The 19989-nt window shown below is 36.0% G+C and overlaps 1 protein-coding gene across 1 annotated transcript in view; it reads left to right on the top strand.

The window, feature by feature from the left end:
• FBXL17 (F-box and leucine rich repeat protein 17) overlaps positions 1-19989 on the top strand; it is a 577742-nt gene that overhangs the window by 43225 nt on the left and 514528 nt on the right. The window contains exon 4 of the mRNA XM_060201248.1: positions 1879-2010. Coding sequence (XP_060057231.1) covers positions 1879-2010 — 132 coding nt within the window. The remainder of the gene's footprint in view (positions 1-1878; positions 2011-19989) is intronic.

The following is a 19989-nucleotide window of genomic DNA, read 5'->3' as shown; positions in this document are numbered from 1 at the left end:
CAGGGGCTCGAACCTGGGTCCTTGGGCATTGTAATAAGTGTGCTAAACCAGGTGTGCCATGACTTGGCCCTTTATTTTCTAAAATTATTTATTTGGATTGGCAAAATAACTTATTTGGAGAGCTTGTTACTTTGTCATGTGCATGGCCCAGTTTTGAGCTTGACCCCTAGCACATTGAAGGTAACTTTGGTGCTGTTTTCCATTACCCTTTCTCTGCCTTCCTATCTCTCTCGCTTTGTATAATAAAACTGTTATTCAAATATTATACAGTACAGTTTTAAAGTTCATAAATAAACTTAACATGTTAACTGTCTTGGCATTCACAATTATGAAGCTAGAACTTCATTTCTCTGGCTCTAAAAAGAATAGTGATTTTTTTCCCCCTGTTAGTTTAGCTTTTCAATTACTATTATGACTTTTGGCTTGCTTCCTTGTATTTTGCACTGAAAACTGTCATCCATCTTCAAGATAGAAAATATATTAATGGTCTATTACACCAAAGCAAAGGACTTTGGGGAGTGAAGGGACGGAAAGGGTGGAGAGGGCATTGGATTCCTGGTACATCACGATGGAAAAGGACTATGTTAGGGATGAGAGAAATCTGCAGACACTTAATATAGACAGATGACATGTTGTGCCCATGTGCCAACAACTGTGCTGTAAACCAATAGTGCCTCCCCCATGATAAAAAGAAAAGATACTGAAATTACTGAATGATCATCTTGATCTTGTTTACAGTTGATTCTATGCTAAACATGAATCTGTGGAAATCCCCAGGTCTTTCTCAAACTCCTAGCTTAATAGGTTTAGAGTGGATCTTACTTTCAGGTTCAGGAAAAACTTTCAGGTCTGATTCTTACTCCATAGTACCAATTTTGGGGTATGTCAGCTAGAAGTCAGCACTCTTCGAAGTTGTTTCTGTTTGTTTAGACCAGAGCTCCAGTGTCTCAAGTAGTACACTGTCTTCCTGGAGAGAGAATTCTGTATTTGGGAAAGTTGTGTACTGCATCTTATCAGTTTTAGATAGAGGACTAATTGTACTAAATTAGGGTTATGCTAGCAGAGCTATTTTTATAGGGCTTGACTGATGTGTTTTAAACGTTTTCCTGTGTAAAATGGAGTTCTAGTTGCAACACTGAGATATTTGAATAGTGTCAGCAGGACTGTGCAATATGCTGGACATACTGGTTGACTCTCCAGTGCCTGGCTAGTTGTACCTTAGGGCATTTGTAGTTGGTTAATGGTGATTAGTGCAGGTAGACCCTGATGCAGATGTGAATGCAGTCACTTCTTTTATATCCCGTAATAATGTCTAAAAGAAAACAGCAGGGGCTGGTAAGTGGCTCACATCATAGAACATGTACATTTTATCTCATGCTAGGACTTGGGTTCAACCTATTAGAACTCACCTGCCATTTTAGTGATCTCAGTTCTGCAGTCATAATGAAATAAATATGCTAACTAGAATACTAACTGTAGCATTATTGGAGATGACTTTTTTCTTTTTCCAGAATGAGCCAGTGGTGAGAAGTGATTGAGGCAATCAGAAATATAAGTACTGGTTCCTCTTACGTACTTTGGATCTTTGCCTCACTTAGTATGTACTATAACTGATAATCAGAGAAATAAAGAGTTCGAAGTGTTATCTGGGCATGAGATGGGTATATTAAGTCAGGTAGTTGAAGCAAGAAGTAGATTAGGACAGGAAAAGACCTACACAATGGTTTCAAATTATAGATCTGATGCATTGTATTTTAAGTGTTAATTTATAAATTTATTAACTTTGATATGACTAGTTTAAAAGAAAATGGAAATCCCACTAGAGATATGTTGCCTTTGTTATTTTCAAAACATTCAGCCAAATCTCTTTGCTTACAGCTGGGCTCAAAATGCAGAGAACTCAAGGATATTCATTTTGGCCAGTGTTACAAGATCTCAGATGAAGGCATGATCGTCATAGCAAAGGGCTGTCTGAAATTACAAAGGATATACATGCAGGAAAACAAATTAGTAAGTACTGTTATCAACCTTGAATTTTCCACTTTGTTTCTAACCTTTTTAAGTTCTTTTAACTTGCTTATACATGGTTCTCTTTGGTGGCTTAGAGACTATTGTTCACAACAGGAATCTTCTCAAAAGAATGACTGCCCATTTATGCCAGGCACATGTGGTACATGTATGTTAAGAATTCCTAAGTATGTGCAATATTTTTCTAAAATTTTGAGAGTGTATTAACTGAAATAAATTGTGAGAAATTAAATCTAGCTGCTATATATTTGCATGTGGTTGTTCTAGTTTCGTGTGACTCCTCCTAGGAATTATAATTTTAGGTAGGATTTTTTAGTATTGAGGCAGTTATATATGTGTGAAATAGACCCTTTCACTTAGTATGGTGAAAAATGCTAATTATATAGATTTTATATCTTCAGCACATTCATGTGAAGCGTCTGTTCATTTAATATACTATATATACTTAAAATTTCATAAATCATAATATTTACTCTTAAAATTGTTTTTAGGATATTTGCAAAGTTATATTATTAGTTTTAGAACTTTTCCTTTTCTTTTGAGCATGTTTGATTGTCACACTGCTCCCAACAGCTTTTTTTATTGAGATAGAGAAGACAGAGAGTCTGAGGAGAGGTGCCACAACACTGACACTTCTCCTAGTGCCCTTGAATTTCCCCTGTGGTGCTCAGACTTTGATCTGGGTCACACATACGTCAAGGCACATGCCTGCCACATGTTTTTATTATCCCCAGAAGAAACCTTGTGGCTGTTAGTTATCATTCCTCATTAAGTTTCTCCTTCCAGTAACTGGTAACTGGTAGTCTACTTTTTGTCTATGAATTTATCTAATCTAGATATTTCATATATATGGAATCATATGAGATACGGTCTTTTGTGTTTGATCTATTTCATGTAGATCATGTTTTCAAGATTGATCCATGTTCTAGTATTTATCAGACCCTTGTTCCTTTTTTAATACTGAATAGTATTCCAAGTCTATTTTAATTTTGTTTTGAAAGGTTTATAATGTGAATGATAACAGAAAAAACTGTCATTAGTAGGCATTAGTAGGAAGGAATTACTAGTACTCTGGATGTTGAAAATTCTTGAGGCAGGCTCTAGATGAGAGAATCTATCTTATGGATCTGAGGCTAAATTTTTGAATCCTGGTTTCACTTACATTGTGACCCTGGGAAAATTACTTATGCTTCTAAGCAGAATTAACCAATCCTTTTTTTTTTTTTTTGCATGTGTGGTTTTGAAGGCTAAATGATATAATATTCTTAAATAGTCTAATACAAATTCTGACTTAAAGAAGACACTCAAAAACTACTAGGAGTACTTGTAAGATCATGATCATATATTTTGTCTGTTGACTTCTACTTTATATTTAAGATAAATTAAAGGGTAATAATTCCAAATCAAATATTTGTATATATAAGAGAAGTTACTTGTTGAGTGACAAAAATTATTTTCTCAGGGTTGGTATAAAGTGCATACATCTAGTTCTCAGTCCCCACCTGCCGGTGTATAGCTTCATGAACAGTGGAGCAGTACTGCAAGTGTCTCTCTTCTCTTTTCTCTCACCTGTTCTCTCTCCCTCATAAAAGGAACAAATAATTATTTTATTTTTGGGTAAATACAGATAAATATTTTTTTAGTTATTTTTATCTTTATTTATAGGATAGAGACGGTCAAAAATCTAAAGGGAGAGATAGAGAGGAAGAGTGACAGAGAGACACCAGCAGCTCTGCTTCGCCCCTTGCAAAACTTTCTCGTGCAGGTAGGGACCAGGGCCTTGAACCTGGGTCCTTGTGCACTATAATGTGTGTGTTCAACCAGGTGTGCCACTACCCAGCCCCAGCCCCAGAGAGACATTTTTTTTTAAAGATTAATTACAGGGGGTCGGGTGGTAACACAACGGGTTAAGCATACATGGGACAAAGCCCAAATATCCTGGTTTGAGCCCCTGGCTTCCCATCTGTGTGGGTGTGGGTGGGGGGGGGTCGCCTCACAGAAGGTGAAGCAGGACTGCAGGTGTCTATCTTTCCCCCTCACTGTCTTCCTCTTCTCTGTGTCCTATCCAACAACAATGATATCAGTGACAATAATAATAACCACAACAACGATAAAGCAAGGGCAACAAAAAGGGGAAAATAAAAGCTTCTAAGAGCAGTGGATTAGTGGTGCAGGCACTGAGCTTCAGCAATAACCCAGGAGGCAAAAAAAAAAAAGAAGAAGAAGAAGAAAAAAGGTAAATGTAACATGAGAGAGAGAGAGAGAGAAGAGAGAGAGAGAGAGAGAAGAGAGAGAGAGAAGAAAAGCACAGCTCCAACCTCTGTGGTATGGGATGGGAAATTGAAACAGAGGCTTTTGTATGCAAGTTCTGTGTTTTTCCTGTTACACCACTTCCTCGGCTGTGTGAAAATTGTAACACATTAATAATTGTAGAGCTGGAAAGTATGTGGCCTTGTTAGACCACAGTAGTATGCCTTAGGAACTGAGGTCCTGGATTCAGCCCCGGCACCACCAGAGGTCAGAGTTGAGCAGTGCTCTTACGTCTCATAAAAATAGATAAGTATATCTTTGAAAATTTTTCATCAGTGGTTTCTAAAGAAATAAACTGAAAATATTTTAAAGGTTAAAGTTATATTCAGATTTTTATTGTTCTAATTTTGTGGTCCATTTAAAAGCTGCAGAGACACCATAGTGGCTTAAGACTTGAAGTTCTAGGGTCTATCCTCAGCACCACCATTAAGTCTGAGCTGAGCAGTGCTCTGGTCTCTATCTGTTACCCCTTTAAAATGAAATAAATAAAATATTTATAAAAATACATAAATACTAAAGGAAGGAATAGCTAACTGTATAGTGCTTTTTAGTTAAATTTGAAGGAATTTTGCTAAATATTAATGACCGTTATTTCAGTTTAAAGTTTGTAGAGACATTTAGTAGTAGTTGAAATCGAAATATACTAATTTTGCTTGGTATTTCTAGAACTTATGTAATAAGGAGAAATATTTGTTTTCCAAATACTTTAAAATAATTTTTAGTAGTTTAGGTGTTTTTTTCTCTTATATTTACTTATTTTTATTTTTGATAGGACAGAAATTGAAAGGGAAGGGAGAGAGAGAGATACACCTCCATCACTGCTTCACCACTCCTGAACCTTCCCCCTGCTTGTGTGGAGACTGTAGACTTAAACCTAGGTCACTCGCATAGTAATGTGTGTTTTCAACCAGGTATGCCACTGCCTGGCCCCCATTTGGGTATTTTCATTTTGAGAAGTACTATTATTAGTCATTTCACAATGAGTATTTTGAACAGGCTGAGTGAAAGTGATAATATAGTTAATAGACAAGCAATAAATGCGTATTTATGAAATTTTGCTCCACAGGTAATTTAATACATATAATATAAACATCATTAAGTAGGTCGAATATGTTAACAGCTAATGGACATACTTGAGAATATTGTATCTTAAAAAGTTCTAACAATTTGGTTTATGCAGATAATATTTCTTCAATTATTTTCTATCTTATGAAACTGAATATTCTCAAGAGTAGTGAAGCTTCATTGTATAGTATAAGAACAGTCTTAATATAGTGCTTTTTAAATTTTAAAATATAAAATTTTGCTGACTTTAAAATATCAAATTGATTGTTTTTGTGACTGTTTTTTCATCTTCTATCCTGGCCTGTAGATGGCAGCATTGTCTTTGTGTATTTCAGTTCACAGTATTTTGTCTTTGCGGGAACTATAGAGATACAATACTTTTACACAAATTCTGAATTTACTGTTACTTGTTTTAAAATTTTGTTTTCTTCAGGTGACTGGGAAAATTTCTTAAAATAATTTGAAATACTTGGCTGTTTTATACACAGTAGCAAGCTACTTGAACATTTATATTTTTTACACTGTTTTTAAATAAAGTAAGTGTAGTATAAGTGTTCTATAAGGGGAAGGACCTCTGTGTTTATAATAGGGAACTGTTTCATTAAAGTTGAAAGTGACAGTGACTTAGTATTTTAAAACTCACGCAAGTTTCAAGTTTCAAACATCTTCTCCAAACAGAATGAGCTTCTATTTTGGTCATTTCTGAGTGAGATAACTGCTATGCACCTAGATAGATAATATTTTGCATTTGCTATAAAACTGTTGATTAAGGAATACAAATAGATCTGAGGAATATACTATAATATTGTTATTCAACCTAGTGCTTCAAAGTTTTTTTAAATTCTTTACTATATTTTATTTTTATTATATTGAATATTTCTTCTCTATATTGTTCCAGTTTCAGTATATGTGCTGCCAAAGTGAGCATGAATACTTTTTTCATGAAAAGACATAGAAGTTAGAGAATTACTCAGCCATATGTGGTATTGGTACCAAACTCAGACCCTTACTCTAAGTTTGCTGTAAACCTCTTGAGCTACCTTGCTGTGTGCCATTTCATATTGTTGAACTAGCATTGTAACAGGTCTTTTTGGATAGATGTTTTTGGTTCCTTAGGATATATCCCCAAGAGAGGAATCGTAGGGTCATAGGGTAGGTCCATTTTTAGAATGCTTTAAATTTTAAAGGAGTTTATAATTATTTTTTAAATAGGTACGTACTACATCCTATATATTTGATATAGTTCTGCTTATGTTGTATGTGGTCCTTTTTTTTTTTAAATGAAATTTTTAGACTTCTGTTGTGAACTAGAATTGATTTTTGATTTGTCAAGAAAGTGAAAATATATTATGACTAGACATTAGAAAATTTTTAGGAAGTGATAAATTCTTGCTGTTTAATACCTGATTTCTTAAAAGTTAATTTATTGCAGCTTAGAGGAGAAATATTTTATTAGACTTACAATCTGTAACATCTAGTGTATCTTGGTTACTGCTATAAAATTATTTGTGACACTGTTTTACATTTTAATCATTCTTGGGAGGCTTATATAGATGATATGGGGTCTAACTTCAGCTCTCAAGTATTCGTCCTTTCAGACTGTCCAAATTTTAAGGAGTGATTGAGGCAAATATGTTTGAGTTGAATGCAGTTTATACCTTGAGTCCACTGTTCTTATTTATGTAACTTGGATTAGTTAATTCACAGTTAGTTCTTTCATGCCCTTGTTTGCAGATAGGGTATAATGACCTTGGACTTGTTCTTATGAGGATTAGGCTAAATGAGATTAAGAGGTTAAAATACTAAATGTGTTTTGTGATTCCAAATATAGGAAGGTATCAGTCAGTATAAAGTTTCCTTTTCTATCTCTCTACTAGGATTTACTCTCAGAGGTCTACTGGTTTCAATTGGACTTTGTCAGGATCTAATATCACCTACAGTTGTGTATTTTATTTAGTAATAATCACATAATTTATTTATTTTTTTTGGAGGGATTCCTTACTGTGATTTGAAACCATGACAGTAGCTTAAGTGATCAGCAGATGGGGTATATAAGGTACACAGCATCAAAGTTTAAATAATATCATCTAACCCACCATTATATGAGGGTTTGGATTTCCAATTTACTTTTCAATTAAGAGTGACTAAATTAGGGGTTTTGTCTTCCCCTTTCCCCATATCTCCTACTCCTCTATATTTTTCAGGCATTTCTTGTGAAGTTAGTTTACTTGTAATCTCAGACATAAAATAATTTACAATTATGAAGGATTATATTTTCTAAGTATTCATTTCAGTCTCCAAAATATGCCAGAGAAGATATTTGCCTTTATTGCTTTTTCCTCTTGGTTATTGATAAATTGCGCCCAAAGTGATAGTTTCTGATAAACAGGGATGCAAGAATGGTTCATTGTAAAGATGACCATAGGATTTTCTAAGGATGATCTAGAAAAACTGAGCTTCATCTTTATATTGTATCTTACATTTTAAGATTTTGCTATTGTTTGTGGACATGGAAAGATATTTAGTAAGGATCATCTTTTGTTGAATATTTCTCATTTTCTAGACCCTATTATTTTCTATAATTTAACCTCTCAATAACTGTGTAAGAAGTAGCCTATTTTAGTTTAATTTTTATTTTCTAGATGAGAAGATTGAAGCCATAAGAAATTTCAATAATGAAAAATAAATGACAAAGTATTGTAGTTAGGATGCTAACTCAGACCTGTTAGATTCTCAGCCTTTTGTCTTAAAGTCTTTCGACTGTGTATATATCACAGATGGAACTAATCCATATGCCTTTGAACCACATAAAATAAACAGTAATTTCTAAAAGACAATACCTCGCTTTTAAAAGCTACTGACAGGTGTGACGAGACAGCAAAGGAAGAAGTTAATTATAAGCATGAATAGAAACCTTTTTAGTATGATGATAACTGATATTGAATAAAGCTGCAGGTATGAATGGAGATATATATTTTTTCTCCACATGGATATCACTGGGGCTTGGTGCCTGCACTATGAATTCATTGCTTCCTGTGGCCATTTTTTTTTCTTTCTATTTTTGTTTGTCAGGTTAGAGAGAAATTGAGAGGGGAGGGAAGGAGATAGGAGGGGAGAGAGAGAGAGAGACCTGCAGACCAGCTTCACCACTCATGAAGGTGGGGAGTGGGGGGGCTTGAACCTGGGTCCTTGCACATGGTGATACATGCACTTAACTGAGTACATGACCCACATAGTCAACGACTGCCACCTCTCCAGATTCAAAGGAGGTCTCGAAACTTTACATCAGGCTCAACTTGACGCTGTTGACTGGCTATGGAAGAAGGGCAAACGCTAGAAGAAGAACTGAGTACATCACCACCTCACCCTCTATATTGAAGTATTTTTTAAAAATAGATTTTATTTATTTATTTGATAGTACAGAAAGAAATTGAAAGGGAAACAAAAGATAGGGAGAGAAGAGACAGACACCTGCAGCACTGTTTCACCACGAGTGAAGCTTCCTCCCATAGTTGGGAACTAGAAGCTTGAGCCCAGGTTCTTGCATATTGTAATGTATTCACTTAATCAGGTGCACTACCACCCAACCCCTTTGAATTTTTTTAAAAGTTAGTTAAAATTATCAAATAGAACTGTCTTCAAGGCAGTGTACAAATATCATGATTAGCTATAGTAATAAGCAGAATTATATTCTATATGTAACATTTCTCACTGTAAAGCATAGTATTTTTTATTTTTACTGAATTTGTATTCAAAAGCTAGCACCATTTTATTTTTGCCTAACAGATTTAAAAGAAAATTCAGTGGCTTTATGAGCAGATAACTTTCTAGTCCTTTTCTTAATGTCATTGGAAATGTTTATTTATTTCAGTTAGCATGTGAATAACTTCTGTGACTTAAGCACTGTGAGAGGTATTAACAAATTAAAGCAAAAGGATGCACTGCTACAATAAGGGATTTTGGTTTAGTAGTAAGTGCTATGGTTATTCAAATCTCAAAAACAGTATTTGTATGAGAAGTAAAGGAGGAATCAGATAGTTCTAAAAGTAGTAGACATTTGAGTTGAAACTTTAGGGCTGTATACCACTGATGATTTTCACACAAACTTACTGTAAGCTTCACCTTTTTGATCTTAGAACTACTGCAGTTTCCAATGGAGAGAATGGGACAGGAACTCTGTTGGTGGAAACCTATAACCTTGCAATTTTGTAAATCAATATTAAATCTCTAGTAAAAATAATATTAAAAGCTTGACCTTTTTAAAAGTATATAGCTTTGACTTTTAAAAAGTTTATTATTTATTTGTTTAAAAAAGAAGACATTAACAAAACCATAGGATAAGAGGGGTACGATTCCACACAATTCCCACCACCAGATCTCAGTATCTCATCCCCTCCCCTGATAGCTTTCTTATTCTTTATCCCTCTGGGAGTATGGACCCAAGATCACTGTGGGAATGCAGAAGGTGGAAGGTCTGATTTCTGTAATTGCTTCCCCACTGAACATTTTTTTTTTTTTTTTGCCAGAGCACTGCTTTGTGGTGCCAAGGATGGAACCTGGGACCTTTGGTACCTTAGGCATGAAAGTTTTTTTGCACTGTCATTATGCTGTTTCCTCGGGCCAGAATATACCTTTATTTAGCAGTCATATTAATAATGCCACTTTTAATATACTCAAGGATTATTTTCTAGAACAATTTTTAAATTTATTTTATTAGTGATTTAATAATGATCAACAAGATTGTGGGTAAGAGGGGTACAATTCTATACAATCCCCAGCACCAGAGATCTATATCCTGTCCCTTCCATTGGAAACTTCCCTATTCTTTATCCCTCTGGGAGTATGGACCAAAGATCTTTATGGGGTGCAGAAGGTGGGAGGTCTGGCTTCTGTAATTGCTTCTCCACTGAACATGGCTATTGACCGGCTGATCCATACCCCTAGCCTGTTTCTCTCTTTCTCTAATGGGGTAGGGGTCTGGGAAGGTGGGGATCCAGGACATGGTGGTGAAATCATCTGCCCAGGGAAGTCAGGTTGGCTTCATGGTAGCATCTGTGACCTGGTGGCTTATTACTGAATTCCCTCTGGGCTGTCCTTTCTGCAGAATATACTGGAAGTAATCTTCTGTGGTTGAAGCAGTTAAAAACTTTTCTAAGTATGGGTTGTAATAAAGAGGGTGCTGTGCAGTCATACCTATATTTGCAGAATTGCATGTTTCCTTTTCTTATGTAGACCATATCTTTCTTTTAAATTTTTTTTATTTAAGAAAGGAACAAAACCATAGGGTAGGTGGGGTACAACTCCACACAATTCCCACCACCCAATCTCCATATCCCACCCCCTCCCCCAATAGCTTTCCCATTCTCTAGCCCTCTGGGAGCATGGACCCAGGGTCATTGAGGGTTGCAGAGGGTAGAAGGTCTGGCTTCTGTAATTGCTTCCCCGCTGAACATGGGCGTTGACTGGTCGGTAGACCGTATCTTTTTAAAAAAATTTATTTATTCCCTTTTGTTTCCCTTGTTGTTTTATTATTGTAGCTATTATTGTTATTATTGATGTTACTGTCATTGGATAGGACAGAGAGAAATGGAGAGAGGAGGGGAGACAGGGAGGTAGAGAGAAAGATAGACTCCAGCAGAACTGTGTAACCACTTGTGAAGCAACTCCCCTGCAGGTGGGGAGCCAGGGGCTCGAACCGGGATCCTTATGCCAGTCCTTGTGCATTGTGCCACCTGTGCTTAACCCGCTGTGCTACCGCCCCAACTCCCTAGACCAAATCTTCTAAGCGGTATGTCATTGAACCACCAGATAGATCTTTACGTCACGCTCTATTTTGGGTAAATTTGGTGAAGTCATTGTGTTCAGTTCATACATGGAATCTTCCTGAAAGCTTTTAACATGTTCTTTACTAATGTGTATATCAATCTTAATCTTCTTTTTAAGCAAATAGAACAATTGTTTGAAGGTACATGATTTGTGATCAGCTAGAATATGACATATAATCTTATTGTCAAATTATCTGCTAGTACATTCTAACTGCTAATAATATTTGTTTTTGTTGAAATGGATTTTGAAAGACCCACTTGAAGAACAAAAGGTACTTGGCAAACAAATAACTTAAAGAGTTGAAATGTGGGAGTTGGCCGGTGGTGCAGTGGGTTAAGCGCATGTGGCACAAAGCACAAGGACTGGAGGTAGGATACTAGTTCAAGCCCCCGGCTCCCCACCTGTAGGGGAGTCGCTTCACAAGTGGTGAAGTAGGTCTGTAGGTGTCTGTCTTTCTCTCCCCTCTCTCTATCTTCCTTTCCTCCATTTCTCTCTGTCCTATCCAACAACAATGACATCAATAACCACAACAATGTTAACAAGGGCAACAAAAGGGAAAACAAATAAATAAATATTTAAAATTAAAAAAAAATGTTGAAATGTTATTTGGCAGCCTTTTCAGTCGCAGGAACAAATAGATATTTGGTTAGTGTGTATACTTTGCTAGAGCTTGCCTTCTTATTCTTTTTTAATTTATTGGTGTGTTTCTGTGGCAACTTAAATTCAGTTATAATGAGAACATGAATGAATTGCATTTATCATTTCTGAAAGCTACAACATATATGGAAGACTCCATATATAAATAGGCTTATATTTCAAACAGCCTTTTACAACAGGAGATGAAAATCCACCATACAGGCTTCATAGTGGTAGCAAAGAGAAAAACCCTCACCAGGGCGGAGGGTAGATAGCATAATGGTTATTATAAGAGACTCTCATGCCTGAGGCTCCAAAGTCCCAGGTTCAGTCAGCTACACCACCATAAGCCAGAGCTGAGCAATGCTCTGGTTAAAAAAAAAAAAAAAAAAAAAAAAAGATAAAAAAGAGAAACCCTCACCAAAGGTTAAAAGCTGCTTGGTGAGAAGATAAACTGCAATCCTGAGAAGACTCATGAAAGGCAGAATGTTGTCTGATGAATTAGGGGTAGGTTGAATTGAAATCCTAACACCACCATTGTACTATAGTTTTGTGCTTACAACGTTACATACACACACACAAAACAAAACAAAACAGAACAAGACAAAAAAAACCCCAAAATGCTGTATACCACATGAGAATTACAGTAGCAACAGCAGCTTTCCATGCTATAGTGGCAGTCTGCTGCATGCAGCCCAGTGGATGTAGCCATATCGGAATTTCAGTATTCATAGTAACAGACCTAGAATTAAGAAGTATTCCAGAGTTTGTTCTCCCACCAGTCCTCAGTGTACCTGCAACCTCAAACTTCTGTTCATTACTCTGTGTTGTATATCCTCAGCCAGGCACTGGTGACTATGAATCCTAGTCACTGCTTAGGTCTACTTAGACACAGACCTTGGCTCAGATCCACACATCAGATGGGAAGACAGAGGAAATCAGTATCAATCTTTCTCTCTCCCTCTCTTCTCCCTCATCCCTCTTTTCTCTCTCTCTCTCTCCTTCTCTTCTCCCTCATCCCTTCTTTCTCTCTCTCTCTCTCTCTCTCTCTCTCACACACACACACACACACACACACACACACGGACAAGTCGGAAGCTTAAAGAAAAATCTTAATTCTTCTCCTCCTCCTCCTCTTCTTTCCCCTTCTCCTCCTCCTTCCTTCTCCTTTTTCCTTCTTTCTCCACCTCCTGGTTTGAGCCCCTGGTTCCCCACCTGCAGGGGAGTCACTTCACAGGCAGTGAAGCAGGTCTGCAGGTGTCTCTCTTTCTCTCCCCCTTCCTCCTCCTCCTCAGCTCTGGTTTATGGTGGTGCAGGGGATTGATAACCCTTAATTAAAAAAAAAATTATAAAAAGGAAACATTGACTAAACCATAGGATAAGAGGGGTACAACTCCACACAATTTCCACCACCAGAACTCCATATCCCATCCCCTCCCCTGATAGCTTTCCTATTCTTTTACCCTCTGGGAGTATGGACCCAGGGTCATTGTGGGATGCAGAAGGTGGAAGGTCTGGCTTCTGTAATTGCTTCCCTGATGAATGTGGGCATTGACAGGTCGATCTATACTCCCAGCCTGCCTCTCTCTTTCCCTAGTGGGGCAGCGCTCTGGGGAATTAGAGCTTCAGGACACATTGATAGGGTTGTCTTTCCAGGGAAGTCTGGTTGGCATCATGCTAACATCTGGAACCTGGTTGACTAATCATGAACCTTATAGTGCAGATGAAGAGTTGGGGGGGGGGGAGGTTTCTGTAATAGAAAACCTCATTGAAGCTATGGTCCTGAAAGATGCTCTGTAACATGAAAAATTTAATGGAGGAAAACTTCAATAAAGTCAGAGAGAAAGTATGAAAGAAGTCATAATAGAGATCAGAGAAAGAAAGAATACAATTGCTGAGCTTAAAAAAAAAAAAAGGGAGTCAGGCGTAGCACAGTGGGTTAAGTGCACGTGGCGCAAAGCACAAGGACCGGCAGAAGGATCCTGGTTCTAGCCCCTGGTTCCCCACCTGGAGGGGAGTCACTTCACAGGCGGTGAAGGTCTGCAGGTGTCTCTCCTTCTCTCCCCCTCTCTGTCTTCCCCTCCCCTCTCCTTTTCTCTCTGTCTTATCCAACAGCAATGACAGCAATAACAACAATGATAAACAACAAGGGCAACAAAAGAGAAAATAAATAAATATATAAAACAAATTAAAAAATACAATGGTAGGGAGTACTAGCAGAAAGTTAGAGACTAAATGTTAAAGTAATGAAGTAGTGACTAGGAGGCTAGAATCGAGGAAGCTATCCACCCACCCCCCCAAAAAAAAATAGCAAGGAGAAAATGGAAATTTTTTTAAGCATTTGAATATAATATAAGTATTATGGGACACTATCAAGAGGAACGACATTAACATCATAGAGGGTGCAAGGAAGAGCTGGGAGACTGGGAGAATTAGAAAGAATTTTTATTTGAATAAATATTAGCTGGGGATTTCCCTCAAACTGAGGTAGGGGATAGACTGTCAAGTTCAGGAAGCTCAAAGGGGGGCAGGGAAGGAAACCTTTAAGTTAAAAATTTAAACTCATCAAGGCACATAATAATTAAAATGGGAATGATAAAAGATCTAGAATGCTAAAAACAGAAAAGCAAGGCAACTCTGTAAGGAAACTTAGTAGATTTTCAGTTGATTTCTCAATAGAAACAAAAATGACTGATAAGACATATTTAAAAAAAAAGTCTTCAGTGATGAACAGACTACAGGAAGAATCTTTGAAGTTAACTACTATAGATTTTTTAAATAATGAAGACTATTTTAAAACAGTTCTGAGTTGTCAATTTATTATAAAAAAGTCATCCTTTGGAAACAGGTTACAACTGAATTCAGTGGAATATATATCTTTGTCTTTCACACTATTTCCCATGAAGTTCTTCAGTCATGAATTTGAAACATCTGCAATTTATGTAATTATACCACAGAAATGCCTACAATTACATATGTTGAGAAAGTAATTAGGGACTATCACACTAGAGGAACTTTGAGATCCCGATTCAGTCCCCAGCACTACTATATGACAGAGCTGTGTATGCTCTAGTGAATCTCATGCTCTATCTTTTTAACATAAGTAGTAATTTCTTGGGTTTTTAAAAAGAAAATTATGTACCCCAAAGATGTACATGTGTGTGTTTAAAACTCTGTCCAGGAACAACTTAAAGCATTTGAATATGGCTGGAGTGACAGCATAATGGTTATGCAGAAAGATTTTCGTGCCTGAGCCTCTAAGGCCTCAGATTCAGACTCCAGCCACTATCATAAACCAGAGCTGATCAGTGCTCTGTCTCCTCTCTTCCTCTTAACCCCCCCTCACTAAAATAAATAATATTTTTCAAAAAGAATTTTAAGTGTAGAATCTTTAAGTGGAAAATAATACCTGCAAAAAAATTTTAATAATATAGGAATAATAGGAATAATGTACCAAGGAAAATAAAGGAACAATGTACCAAGTAAAAAAATTAAATCCAAAACAAGTTGGGTATTTTTAAAATACAGAAATTGACATAGACAAAATAAATTTTATGGGGCCAGGTAGTGGCGCACTTGGTTAAACGCTCACATTACAGTGTTCAAGGACCCAGGTTCAGGCCCCTGGTCCCCACCTGCAGGGGGAAAGCTTCATGAGTGAAGAAGGGCTGAGCTATCTCTCTGTCTCCCTCACACTCTCAGTTTGTTTCTATTCAAGAATAAAAATAAATAAAATTAAAAAAAAAGGGAAAAAATTTAAGGGGCAGGCACCCTATTAAGGGCAGGCACATATTACTATGCAGAATGAGCTGGGCAAGTACTCAACATTCAAGCCCCCCCTCCCCCCAATCTGCAGTGGAGATGCTTTAGGAGCTGTGAAGCAGGTCTGAAGGTTTCTCTCTTCACCTACCCTCTTACTCTCCCTCTCACCTTCTCTTTTCCCTTTAGTCCTTCCCTTTCTCCTTTTCCCTCCTCCCTCCCATCTCAATTTATCTCTGTCCTATTGAATGAAAAATAGAAAGGGAAAAAAAAAAAGGCCTTTGGGAGTAGTGGATTCCTAGTGCCAGCACCAAGCCCCAACAATAACCCTGGAGGCAATAAATAAATAACATAAACAAAATTAATTTTAATATGTAAATATACTAGTTGAGGTCCATGTTTAACTATAAAAGTCTGCATATCAACAATAAAAAGCCTCTGCCAGAGTCATTTTACTAACAGTTTCATTTGGTTTTGAAGTATCTTTGGTTTAAATGACTACAGATATTTTAGCTGGAAATTTCTTACCTCTTCAAACTGTATTACCATACCTCACTCCTACAAAGAACACCAATATCCTTCCACCAAAGTTCAGTGGAATCCCACCACCCTTACAAACCTGTTATCAAGATCGATTCCCTAGGATAACTTTAGTTCTACAATTTAAGAGCAAAAACTTGTCTTCATTTGACTTTGCTTTTTCCTCCACATGAAAGAAAGGATTCCGTATTTACATAAACCCCTTTTAGTGTTTTTTGTAGGGCTGGTTTATTTATGGTGTATTTTGTTTAAATGTTTGAAAGCTTCTCATCTCTCCTTCAAAACTTCCTTCTGTACTGGAAGAAAGATAATGGTAGTTTAAAAAAGTAACATCCCAAATAAGTCTGTCCCCTTTAAGAATTAAATTGTTTTTAGAAAATATTTTGCTAAATGAATGTTGAAACCTGTGACATTAAGTTTTCCTGTTAAATTACTTGCAGTGTTTTCTTCTTTTAGATTTTTTTTAAGTTTATTTAATTTAATAGGACAGGGAGAAACTGAGCGGGGAAGAGGAAAGAGAAGGAGAGGGGAGAGAGAGAAACAGACAGTTGCAGCACTGCTTTACTGCTTGTGAAGCTTTCTCCCTATGGTGGGGGCTGGGGGCTTGAACCCGGGTTCTTGTGTGTGGTAACAAGTACACTTAGCCAGGTGTACCACTGCCTCTTATCCCCCCCCACGTACCCTGTCTCCAGCCCCTCCCTCACCCCTGCAATGTATTTTCATTTTTGCTTGCATCTTCTTGAGGATATATGATTTACTTCAGTGATTTCACCAATGCATTTTCCTCTGACAACTTTTGGAAATCTAACAAAAATCTCACTGTACTCTAAACATTGTGGTCCTTATTTGTTATATTTTTTAATGTTGCTGTTAGAGATATACTATATATGTTAATATATATGTAGGCCACTCTCAGGGTAGTTTAAATTTGAATTTCCCTAATGGTGAATGAAGTAGAAGATATATCTTGGCTTCTTTGTACCAGAAAAATGCATTAAGCAGATCTGATATTTAAGTATAACATGGCTATTACATGCTTTGACAGGAATTACACAGATGAGTTTTTAGAACATTTTTACCTGAGATACTTAGTTTTTAATTTCATCAGCTGGTTCCATTCATTCCATTTTATCATGTTTCTGTTTTTCAGTATGTTCTAACAGTGTTATAGAGTCTAAAACTGGAGAAAGAATGTCCCCAAAAGAATTATAAATAGATAGCCTCTTAGGATAATATGATTTTAAAAAAGGAAGAGAATAATATGGCTTGTTTCTCTCTTTCCGTGGAGTACTAAGTGGCATTTGGAAGACCTTGGGAAATAAATTGGTTAAATTAAAATGTTGGCTCAGCCAATTGTGTTCTGTAACTTTGGATTAAGTTTTTTTTTTCCCTATATTAAATAGATCTCCTTTTCTGATATACATGGATGACTTCTTAGTCAACCTAGGTGTAGAGCTAAAGCCTATATTTAAAACAGTCATATTTTTCTAATGTATTTTTACATTTGAATTTTTTATATTACATTTGGATTTTTTATATTACAATCTCAACAAGTTTTGAAAGAATCTACTTAGTCTGATTACTTTTCATTGTAGGAAAGGCAATAATTCATATATAGACCTGTACATAATCTTAAATAATTTTCAGTCTAATGTATGCATCTGCCTTGTGTCACAGGTTGATTCTTAAGATGTAGCCTTAGCTTTTCTTTTCGTCAAGGCATACCTTTCTTTAGCTGCTACAGAGACTAGCTTCCTCCATTTACTACATTATCACTTGTAATTGCCTCAGTGCTTGCCTCTCCCTTTAAATTTTGTATTTGTGAACATCTCACATTTTAAACTTTATAATATTAAATGTACATTAAATTTGTGTGCATGTCTTCTCGATTGTGTATACACCCTTCTTCTGATTCTGCTTTTTAAAAAGTTCAGTAAAGGCCTAGTTCCTAAAAAACAGTGAGTATCTATTGCCTAAAAAGAAATAGTTGCTTAGCCTGAAAGTTTTCCTAAGTTAGAAGGCATCTAAACCTACTTCCAGCAGAGTTGCATGTTTGATAATGACTATTCATTGTTGTGTGCATTTGGGATGACTATTTAGAGATGAATTTTCAATATGCAATATTTTAATGAGTTGGCGAATTACAACTAAATGGTGCAAATAATTAATAAGTTTTACTGAATTTATAGCATTTAAACTATTTCTTAATATTTTTACATTAAAATATTAATGTAAAAATATTACATTTTTTACATTAAAAGATTATACTTATACATTTACATTATTTAACAAGACTAGAGAAACTTATTTTCAGCACTTATTCTCATATAAGTGTGTGAGAATCTGTAATGTAACTGTTGAAATGATCATGTGATCTTTTGTGACTATGTTCATTGTTTTAGGGTATCTTTCCATTTTTAGATAGTGTGTGACAATACCTGCTAAGTACCTCATTTGCTTCTAACATGCTGTTTGACAGCTGGTATTTACTAATCTCACACATAGGTTGAAATTTTTTCCTTAAAGTTTTATAGTTGAATTACATCACATTGTGTCCTTTGTTTTCTCTTGGAAAAGGATTTAAACAAACTTTCTATTGCACTTGTTGAATATGTATTTCATAGTAACCACCATGAAGTTTGCAGCATTTAAGAAGATGAAGAAACAAAGATAAAAGATACACATTCAAGAAGGCTTGGTTTCACAGTGCATAATCCTTTCTGCTGTCATTGGTACCCTAACCCTGTACCTACCAGAACAAAAGAAACTGAATTGGAAATTGTGGGAGCTGGGGAACATTCATTTGGCAGCCCATTGCATGGCCCATAGGCGTTGTCAGGTCTCAGTTTGATTCCCTTTATTCTTTCTGACAGATGTGAGGTAGGTTCTATGAGGGGGAAGTCATTACTAGAGAGAGGGCAGTGTCAGATCAAAAGTAACCAGTGATCAAACAAGGTAAAGGGCTATGGAAAATAGGCTCTCTTTCTGGCCTCAACACCTGCCTGATCACTGAAGGGAATAGTCCTTATGTGTCAGGGTAGTTGATTGTCTTTGATGTACAGTGAATTAGAAGTCAGAATGGAAGCTTAACTGGAGTACTAAAGATTTTTACTTGCATACTTCTTGGGCAATTTGATTTTTTTTTCACTTTTTAATTATCTGGAAGCTATAGAAGCTATTTTTTTATTGAATAAAATATTAAAGGATACTTACTGCTAACTTTGTTACTATCATATAGGTAGTACTAATAAATGAGTTTAGTACAGTATTGGACAAGATTTAGAAGTCATCAGACTCATTCAAATAGATAATTATGATTTTAATCAGTATAATTATATATTTTTATAACTTTATAATTATAATGGATAGTAATTGACTAGTCTGAGCTTGGCACATAGTAGGCCCTCTCATAATAAAATCTCAGAAATTAGCAAAGGAGTTTCATATAAATTTGAGTGAATTATTTGATTCTAGTTGCTTTTTTACTATATTTTCTCTCTAGTAGAAAACAATCTTAAGAAAATTTTGTTGGAACTTTGTGTGTGTAGGAGTTTTCTTCTTGTTCATGTATCTTTAGAGTTATATAAGGCGTAGAAGATGGTTGATACTTTATCTTTTATTAGTTTGTTATGTGTATCAGTTGACAATTGAAACATATTTCTAAGCACATCAATTATGGTGCTTTCACTTAATTCACTTAATAACAAATATTTCACCATTAACCATTTGCACTGCTTATCTTTTGGTACTTTAAATACTGCTGTAGTTAGTAGTCAGTTGGCTTTAAATACTAGAAATGGGAATTTATTTGAAGTTACTGATTTT

The sequence above is a fragment of the Erinaceus europaeus genome, chromosome 11, assembly GCF_950295315.1.
Source record: "Erinaceus europaeus chromosome 11, mEriEur2.1, whole genome shotgun sequence".
Classification (NCBI taxonomy): domain Eukaryota; kingdom Metazoa; phylum Chordata; class Mammalia; order Eulipotyphla; family Erinaceidae; genus Erinaceus; species Erinaceus europaeus.
This window is presented reverse-complemented; position numbering and strand designations above follow the sequence as displayed.